The following is a 10392-nucleotide window of genomic DNA, read 5'->3' on the forward strand; positions in this document are numbered from 1 at the left end:
CTCAGTATGTCTCAGTATATCTCGGCATGTCTCAGCATGTCTCAGTATATCTTCGCATGTCTCAGCATGTCTCAGTATATCTTGGCATGTCTCAGTATGTCTCAGTATATCTTGGCATGTCTCAGTATATCTTGGCATGTCTCAGTATATCTTGGCATGTCTCAGTATATCTTGGCATGCCTCAGTATATCTTGGCAAGTCTCAGTATATCTTGGCATGTCCCAGCATGTCTCAGTATACCTTAGCATGTCTCAGTATGTCTCAGTATATCTAGGCATGTCTCAGTATATCTTGGCATGTCTCAGCATGTCTCAGTATATCTTGGTATGTCTCAGTATATCTTGGCATGTCTCAGCATGTCTCAGTATATATTTGCATGTATCAGTATATCTTGGCATGTCTCAGTATGTCTCAGTATATCTTGGCATGTCTCAGTATATCTTGGCATGTCTCAGTATATCTTGGCATGTCTCAGTATATCTTGGCATGTCTCAGTATATCTTGGCATGTCTCAGCATGTCTCAGTATATCTTGGCATGTCTCAGTATGTCTCAGTATATCTTGGCATGTCTCAGCATGTTTCAGTATATCTTGGCATGTCTCAGCATGTCTCAGTAAATCTTGGCATGTCTCAGTATATCTTGGCATGTCTCAGTATGTCTCAGTATATCATGGCATGTCTCAGTATATCTTGGCATGTCTCAGCATGTCTCAGTATATCTTGGCATGTCTCAGTATATCTTGGCATGTCTCAGTATGTCTCAGTATATCTTGGCATGTCTCAGTATATCTTGGCATGTCCCAGCATGTCTCAGTATATCTTAGCATGTCTCAGTATTTCTCTGTATATCTTGGCACGTCTCAGCATGTCTCAGTATATCTTGGCATGTCTCAGTATATCTTGGCATGTCTCAGCATGTCTCAGTATATCTTGGCATGTCTCAGTATATCTTGGCATGTCTCAGCATGTCTCAGTATATCTTGGCATGTGTCAGCATGTCTCAGTATATCTTGGCATGTCTCAGCATGTCTCAGTATATCTTGGCATGTCTCAGCATGTCTCAGTATATCTTTGCATGTCTCAGTATATCTTGGCATGTCTCAGTATGTCTCAGTATATCTTGGCATGTCTCAGTATATCTTGGCATGTCTCAGTATATCTTGGCATGTCTCAGCATGTCTCAGTATATCTTAGCATGTCTCAGTATGTCTCAGTATATCTTAGCATGTCTCAGTATGTCTCAGTATGTCTTGGCATGTCTCAGCATGTCACAGTATATCTTGGCATGTCTCAGCATGTCTCAGTATATCTTGGCATGTCTCAGAATGTCTCAGTATATCTTGGCATGTCTTAGCATGTCTCAGTATATCTTGTCATGTCTCAGTATGTCTCAGTATATCTTGGCATGTCTCAGTATATCTTGGCATGTCTCAGTATATCTTGGCATGTCTCAGTATATCTTGGCATGTCTCAGCATGTCTCAGTATATCTTAGCAAGTCTCAGTATGTCTCAGTATATCTTGGCATGTCTCAGTATGTGTCAGTATATCTTGGCATGTCTCAGTATATCTTGGCATGTCTCAGTATGTCTCAGTATATCTTGGCATGTCTCAGTATATCTTGGCATGTCTCAGTATATCTTGGCATGTCTCAGTATATCTTGGCATGTCTCAGTATATTTTAGCAAGTCTCAGTATGTCTCAGTATATCTCGGCATGTCTCAGCATGTCTCAGTATATCTTGGCATGTCTCAGCATGTCTCAGTATATCTTGGCATGTCTCAGTATGTCTCAGTATATCTTGGCATGTCTCAGTATATCTTGGCATGTCTCAGTATATCTTGGCATGTCTCAGTATATCTTGGCATGCCTCAGTATATCTTGGCAAGTCTCAGTATATCTTGGCATGTCCCAGCATGTCTCAGTATACCTTAGCATGTCTCAGTATGTCTCAGTATATCTAGGCATGTCTCAGTATATCTTGGCATGTCTCAGCATGTCTCAGTATATCTTGGTATGTCTCAGTATATCTTGGCATGTCTCAGCATGTCTCAGTATATCTTTGCATGTATCAGTATATCTTGGCATGTCTCAGTATGTCTCAGTATATCTTGGCATGTCTCAGTATATCTTGGCATCTCAGTATATCTTGGCATGTCTCAGCATGTCTCAGTATATTTTGGCATGTTTCAGCATGTCTCAGTTTATCTTGGCATGCCACAGTATATCTTGGTATGTCTCAGTATATCTTGGCATGTCTCAGCATGTCTCAGTATATCTTGGCATGTCTCAGCATGTCTCAGTATATCTTGGCATGTCTCAGTATATCTTGGCATGTCTCAGTATGTCTCAGTATATCTTGGCATGTCTCAGTATATCTTGGCATGTCTCAGTATATCTTGGCATGTCTTAGTATATCTTGGCATGTCTCAGCATGTCTCAGTATATCTTGGCATGTCTCAGTATGTCTCAGTATAACTTGGCATGTCTCAGTATAACTTGGCATGTCTCAGTATAACTTGGCATGTCTCAGCATGTCTCAGTATATCTTGGCATGTCTCAGCATGTCACAGTATATCTTGGCATGTCTCAGCATGTCTCAGTATATCTTGGCATGTCTCAGTATATGTTGGCATGTCTCAGTATATCTTGGCATGTCTCAGCATGTCTCAGTATATCTTGGCATGTCTCAGCATGTCTCAGTATATCTTGGCATGTCTCAGTATATCTTGGAATGTCTCAGTATGTCTCAGTATATCTTGGCATGTCTCAGTATGTCTCAGTATATCTTGGCATGTCTCAGTATGTCTCAGTATATCTTGGCATGTCTCAGTATATCTTGGCATGTCTCAGTATGTCTCAGTATATCTTGGCATGTCTCAGTATGTCTCAGTATATCTTTGCATGTCTCAGTATGTCTCAGTATATCTTGGCATGTCTCAGTATATCTTGGCATGTCTCAGCATGTCTCACTATATCTTGGCATGTCTCAGTATATCTTGGCATGTCTCAGCATGTCTCAGTATATCTTGGCATGTCTCAGTATATCTTGGCATGTCTCAGCATGTCTCACTATATCTTGGCATGTCTCAGTATATCTTGGCATGTCTCAGTATATCTTGGCATGTCTCAGCATGTCTCAGTATATCTAAAATACACAGCCAAGTGTGTATATTAAAAATTACACACAGTCCAGAGCTTCCATACACTCCCAGGTCAATATATACACCTATATAGGACCTCTATACAGCTATATGGGGTCCTATATTGATGGCTAACGACGTAGTTAAGCTGTTAAGGCCTTGTTGGTAGCTAACTGTCACTCTTATGTGTTTAATCTTGGAAGAAGAATATTGAAAAATAATTCGCCTTATGTTTTTATCTTATTTTGGGGCAAAAGTTCTATTAAATGAAGCTGTTTTGAATGTTTTTGGTTCTCTTGGAGTTGATATCTGTGTCTGTTTGTCACTGTCTCTCTCTGTCTGTCTCTCTCTCTCTCTCTCTCTCTCTCTCTCTCTCTCTCTCTCTCTCTCTCTCTCTCTCTCTCTCTCTCTCTCTCTCTCTCTCTTTCTCTCTCTCTCTCTCTCTCTCTCTCTCTCTCTCTCTCTCTCTCTCTCTCTCCCTTTGTCTCTGTGTCCACCTGTCTCACTATCTACCTCACGCCTGAAGCAGGAAAAGATATACACAGAAACAGTCGATAGATAACAACCTTGCCTCAACCCCCTATTCCTCTCCCTAGATATCACCTATTCCACATATACCAGTAACCGTTCCACTTCTAGATAGACTCAACAAACACTATTGAGTCTATCCAATCTCAAAATCAGATTTTTAAAACTTTATAAAACGTAATAAAAGGCATTTTTAATATATAATTTAGTATTATTATTTAATGTAGCTGTGCGAACAGCTACACTTTCAGCCTCGGCAAATATGTCTAACCAACAGGGCGCTTTGACCTCTCAACTTCCCCTTGGCCTATAGGTCAGTCCTACACAATACATAGACACCTGCACGATGGTGAGGACCTGCAACACAGATGCAATATTGTCGCAACATTGCACGTAGGGGGCGGCTTGCCCGCATATAGCTCAAGATCGACGAGGACAACGATGGAATTATTTACCCATGGTAAGGGGCTCGCAGACCGGGTGGAATGGTTCATATTCCGCCTTATGTGGGGTGAATGTTCCAGCCTAGAATGTTCCGCAATAGAATGTTCCACCCAACAATGTTCCACCCCAAGAATGTTCCAGCCTAGAATGTTCCGCAATAGAATGTTCCACCCAACAATGTTCCACCCCAAGAATGTTCCACCCCAAGAATGTTCCACTCAAGAATGTTCCACCCCAAGAATGTTCCACTCTAGAATGTTCCACCCAAGAATGTTCCACCCCAAGAATGTTCCACCCCAAGAATGTTCCACCCAAGAATGTTCCACCCAAGAATGTTCCACCCAAGAATGTTCCACCCAAGAATGTTCCACTCTAGAATGTTCCACCCTAGAATGTTCCACCCTAGAATGTTCCACCCTGGAATGTTCCACCCTGGAATGTTCCACTCTAGAATGTTCCACCCTAGAATGTTCCACCCTAGAATGTTCCACCCTGGAATGTTCCACTCTAGAATGTTCCACCCTAGAATGTTCCACCCAAGAATGTTCCACCCAACAAAGTTCCACCCAACAATGTTCCACCCAAGAATGTTCCACCCTAGAATGTTCCACCCAAGAATGTTCCACCCAAGAATGTTCCACCCAACAAAGTTCCACCCAACAATGTTCCACCCTAGAATGTTCCACCCAACAATGTTCCACCCTAGAATGTTCCACCCTAGAATGTTCCACCCAAGAATGTTCCACCCTAGAATGTTCCACCCAACAATGTTCCACCCTAGAATGTTCCACCCAAGAATGTTCCACCCAACAAAGTTCCACCCAACAATGTTCCACCCAAGAATGTTCCACCCTAGAATGTTCCACCCAAGAATGTTCCACCCAAGAATGTTCCACCCAACAAAGTTCCACCCAACAATGTTCCACCCTAGAATGTTCCACCCAACAATGTTCCACCCTAGAATGTTCCACCCTAGAATGTTCCACCCAAGAATGTTCCACCCTAGAATGTTCCACCCAACAATGTTCCACCCTAGAATGTTCCACCCAAGAATGTTCCACCCTAGAATGTTCCACCCTAGAATGTTCCACCCAACAATGTTCCACCCTAGAATGTTCCACCCAACAAAGTTCCACCCAACAATGTTCCACCCTAGAATGTTCCACCCTAGAATGTTCCACCCTAGAATGTTCCACCCAACAATGTTCCACCCTAGAATGTTCCACCCAACAAAGTTCCACCCAACAATGTTCCACCCAACAATGTTCCACCCAACAAAGTTCCACCCCAACAATGTTCCACCCAACAATGTTCCACCCAACAATGTTCCACCCAAGAATGTTCCACCCAACAAAGTTCCACCCCAACAATGTTCCACCCAACAATGTTCCACCCTAGAATGTTCCACCCAACAAAGTTCCACCCTAGAATGTTCCACCCTAGAATGTTCCACCCAAGAATGTTCCACCCTAGAATGTTCCACCCAAGAATGTTCCACCCTAGAATGTTCCACCCAACAATGTTCCACCCAACAATGTTCCACCCAACAATGTTTCACCCTAGAATGTTCCACCCAAGAATGTTCCACCCAAGAATGTTCCACCCTAGAATGTTCCACCCTAGAATGTTCCACCCAACAATGTTTCACCCTAGAATGTTCCACCCAACAATGTTCCACCCAACAATGTTCCACCCTAGAATGTTCCACCCAAGAATGTTCCACCCAAGAATGTTCCACCCTAGAATGTTCCACCCAAGAATGTTCCACCCTAGAATGTTCCACCCAAGAATGTTCCACCCTAGAATGTTCCACCCTAGAATGTTCCACCCAACAATGTTCCACCCAACAATGTTTCACCCTAGAATGTTCCACCCAACAATGTTCCACCCAACAATGTTCCACCCTAGAATGTTCCACCCAAGAATGTTCCACCCAAGAATGTTCTACCCTAGAATGTTCCACCCAAGAATGTTCCACCCAAGAATGTTCCACCCTAGAATGTTCCACCCAAGAATGTTCCACCCTAGAATGTTCCACCCTAGAATGTTCCACCCAACAATGTTCCACCCAAGAATGTTTCACCCTAGAATGTTCCACCCAACAATGTTCCACCCAACAATGTTCCACCCTAGAATGTTCCACCCAAGAATGTTCCACCCAAGAATGTTCCACCCTAGAATGTTCCACCCAAGAATGTTCCACCCAAGAATGTTCCACCCAAGAATGTTCCACCCTAGAATGTTCCACCCTAGAATGTTCCACCCAAGAATGTTCCACCCTAGAATGTTCCACCCTAGAATGTTCCACCCAAGAATGTTCCACCCAAGAATGTTCCACCCTAGAATGTTCCACCCTAGAATGTTCCACCCAACAATGTTCCACCCAACAATGTTCCACCCAAGAATGTTCCACCCAAGAATGTTCCACCCTAGAATGTTCCACCCAACAATGTTCCACCCAAGAATGTTCCACCCTAGAATGTTCCACCCTAGAATGTTCCACCCAAGAATGTTCCACCCAAGAATGTTCCACCCAACAATGTTCCACCCTAGAATGTTCCACCCTAGAATGTTCCACCCAAGAATGTTCCACCCTAGAATGTTCCACCCTAGAATGTTCCACCCTAGAATGTTCCACCCAACAATGTTCCACCCAACAATGTTCCACCCAACAATGTTCCACCCAACAATGTTCCACCCAACAATGTTCCACCCAACAATGTTCCACCCAACAATGTTCCACCCAAGAATGTTCCACCCAAGAATGTTCCACCCTAGAATGTTCCACCCTAGAATGTTCCACCCAACAATGTTCCACCCAACAAAGTTCCACCCTAGAATGTTCCACCCTAGAATGTTCCACCCAACAATGTTCCACCCTAGAATGTTCCACCCAACAATGTTCCACCCAACAATGTTCCACCCTAGAATGTTCCACCCTAGAATGTTCCACCCTAGAATGTTCCACCCAACAATGTTCCACCCTAGAATGTTCCACCCAACAATGTTCCACCCCAGAATGTTCCACCCAAGAATGTTCCACCCAACAATGTTCCACCCAAGAATGTTCCACCCAACAATGTTCCACCCAACAATGTTCCACCCAAGAATGTTCCACCCAACAATGTTCCACCCAACAATGTTCCACGCAACAATGTTCCACCCTAGAATGTTCCACCCTAGAATGTTCCACCCAACAATGTTCCACCCTAGAATGTTCCACCCAAGAATGTTCCACCCAACAATGTTCCACCCAACAATGTTCCACCCAACAATGTTCCACCCAAAAAAGTTCCACCCAACAATGTTCCACCCTAGAATGTTCCACCCTAGAATGTTCCACCCAACAATGTTCCACCCTAGAATGTTCCACCCAACAATGTTCCACCCAACAATGTTCCACCCAACAATGTTCCACCCAACAATGTTCCACCCAACAATGTTCCACCCAAGAATGTTCCACCCAACAAAGTTCCACCCTAGAATGTTCCACCCTAGAATGTTCCACCCAACAATGTTCCACCCAACAATGTTCCACCCAACAATGTTCCACCCTAGAATGTTCCACCCAACAATGTTCCACCCAACAATGTTCCACCCAACAATGTTCCACCCAACAATGTTCCACCCAAGAATGTTCCACCTAACAATGTTCCACCCAACAATGTTCCACCCTAGAATGTTCCACCCTAGAATGTTCCACCCAACAATGTTCCACCCAACAATGTTCCACCCAACAATGTTCCACCCAAGAATGTTCCACCTAACAATGTTCCACCCAACAATGTTCCACCCTAGAATGTTCCACCCTAGAATGTTCCACCCTAGAATGTTCCACCCAACAATGTTCCACCCTAGAATGTTCCACCCATGAATGTTCCACCCAACAATGTTCCACCCAACAATGTTCCACCCAAGAATGTTCCACCCAACAATGTTCCACCCAACAATGTTCCACCCCAAGAATGTTCCACCCAACAATGTTCCACCCTAGAATGTTCCACCCTAGAATGTTCCACCCAACAATGTTCCACCCAAGAATGTTCCACCCAACAATGTTCCACCCAAGAATGTTCCACCCAACAAAGTTCCACCCTAGAATGTTCCACCCTAGAATGTTCCACCCAACAATGTTCCACCCAACAATGTTCCACCCAAGAATGTTCCACCCAACAATGTTCCACCCAACAATGTTCCACCCTAGAATGTTCCACCCAACAATGTTCCACCCAACAATGTTCCACCCTAGAATGTTCCACCCAACAATGTTCCACCCAACAATGTTCCACCCTAGAATGTTCCACCCAACAATGTTCCACCCAACAATGTTCCACCCCAAGAATGTTCCACCCAACAATGTTCCACCCTAGAATGTTCCACCCTAGAATGTTCCACCCAACAATGTTCCACCCAACAATGTTCCACCCAACAATGTTCCACCCAACAATGTTCCACCCTAGAATGTTCCACCCAACAATGTTCCACCCAAGAATGTTCCACCCAACAATGTTCCACCCAACAATGTTCCACCCAAGAATGTTCCACCCAACAATGTTCCACCCAACAATGTTCCACCCAACAAAGTTCCACCCAAGAATGTTCCACCCAACAATGTTCCACCCTACAATGTTCCACCCAACAATGTTCCACCCTAGAATGTTCCACCCAACAATGTTCCACCCAAGAATGTTCCACCCAACAATGTTCCACCCAACAATGTTCCACCCAACAATGTTCCACCCAACAATGTTCCACCCAACAATGTTCCACCCAAGAATGTTCCACCCAACAATGTTCCACCCAACAATGTTCCACCCAACAATGTTCCACCCAACAATGTTCCACCCTAGAATGTTCCACCCAACAATGTTCCACCCAACAATGTTCCACCCAACAATGTTCCACCCAACAATGTTCCACCCAACAATGTTCCACCCAACAATGTTCCACCCTAGAATGTTCCACCCAACAATGTTCCACCCAAGAATGTTCCACCCAACAATGTTCCACCCAACAGTGTTCCACCCAACAATGTTCCACCCAACAATGTTCCACCCAACAATGTTCCACCCTAGAATGTTCCACCCCAACAATGTTCCACCCAACAATGTTCCACCCTAGAATGTTCCACCCAACAATGTTCCACCCAACAATGTTCCACCCAACAATGTTCCACCCTAGAATGTTCCACCCTAGAATGTTCCACCCTAGAATGTTCCACCCTAGAATGTTCCACCCAACAATGTTCCACCCAACAATGTTCCACCCAACAATGTTCCACCCTAGAATGTTCCACCCAACAATGTTCCACCCAACAATGTTCCACCCAACAATGTTCCACCCTAGAATGTTCCACCCTAGAATGTTCCACCCTAGAATGTTCCACCCTAGAATGTTCCACCCAAGAATGTTCCACCCTAGAATGTTCCACCCTAGAATGTTCCACCCAAGAATGTTCCACCCAACAAAGTTCCACCCAACAATGTTCCACCCAACAATGTTCCACCCTAGAATGTTCCACCCTAGAATGTTCCACCCTAGAATGTTCCACCCAAGAATGTTCCACCCTAGAATGTTCCACCCTAGAATGTTCCACCCAAGAATGTTCCACCCAACAAAGTTCCACCCTAGAATGTTCCACCCTAGAATGTTCCACCCAACAATGTTCCACCCAACAATGTTCCACCCTAGATTGTTCCACCCTAGAATGTTCCACCCTAGAATGTTCCACTCTAGAATGTTCCACCCTAGAATGTTCCACCCTAGAATGTTCCACTCTAGAATGTTCCACCCTAGAATGTTCCACCCTAGAATGTTCCACCCAACAATGTTCCACCCTAGAATGTTCCACCCAACAATGTTCCACCCAAGAATGTTCCACCCAACAATGTTCCACCCTAGAATGTTCCACCCAAGAATGTTCCACCCTAGAATGTTCCACCCTAGAATGTTCCACCCAAGAATGTTCCACCCTAGAATGTTCCACCCTAGAATGTTCCACCCAACAATGTTCCACCCTAGAATGTTCCACCCAAGAATGTTCCACCCTAGAATGTTCCACCCTAGAATGTTCCACCCTAGAATGTTCCACCCTAGAATGTTCCACTCTAGAATGTTCCACCCTAGAATGTTCCACCCTAGAATGTTCCACTCTAGAATGTTCCACCCTAGAATGTTCCACCCTAGAATGTTCCACTCTAGAATGTTCCACCCAAGAATGTTCCACCCTAGAATGTTCCACCCTAGAATGTTCCACCCAACAATGTTCCACCCTAGA

At 44.3% G+C, this 10392-nt stretch overlaps 1 protein-coding gene across 1 annotated transcript; it reads left to right on the plus strand.

The window, feature by feature from the left end:
* Positions 1-296: 296 nt before the first annotated feature.
* On the plus strand, positions 297-1355 carry LOC138355957 (streptococcal hemagglutinin-like). The gene has a single exon (XM_069311496.1). It carries the CDS (start codon positions 297-299, stop codon positions 1353-1355), a length of 1059 nt encoding a protein of 352 aa, XP_069167597.1.
* The last annotated feature ends 9037 nt before the right edge of the window (positions 1356-10392 follow it).

Source organism: Procambarus clarkii, chromosome 6 (genome assembly GCF_040958095.1).
Source record: "Procambarus clarkii isolate CNS0578487 chromosome 6, FALCON_Pclarkii_2.0, whole genome shotgun sequence".
Classification (NCBI taxonomy): domain Eukaryota; kingdom Metazoa; phylum Arthropoda; class Malacostraca; order Decapoda; family Cambaridae; genus Procambarus; species Procambarus clarkii.

Excerpts from the sequence above, each read along its gene's own strand:
- LOC138355957 (XM_069311496.1), top strand. The coding sequence starts at position 297 with ATGTCTCAGCATGTCTCAGTATATCTTGGTATGTCTCAGTATATCTTG.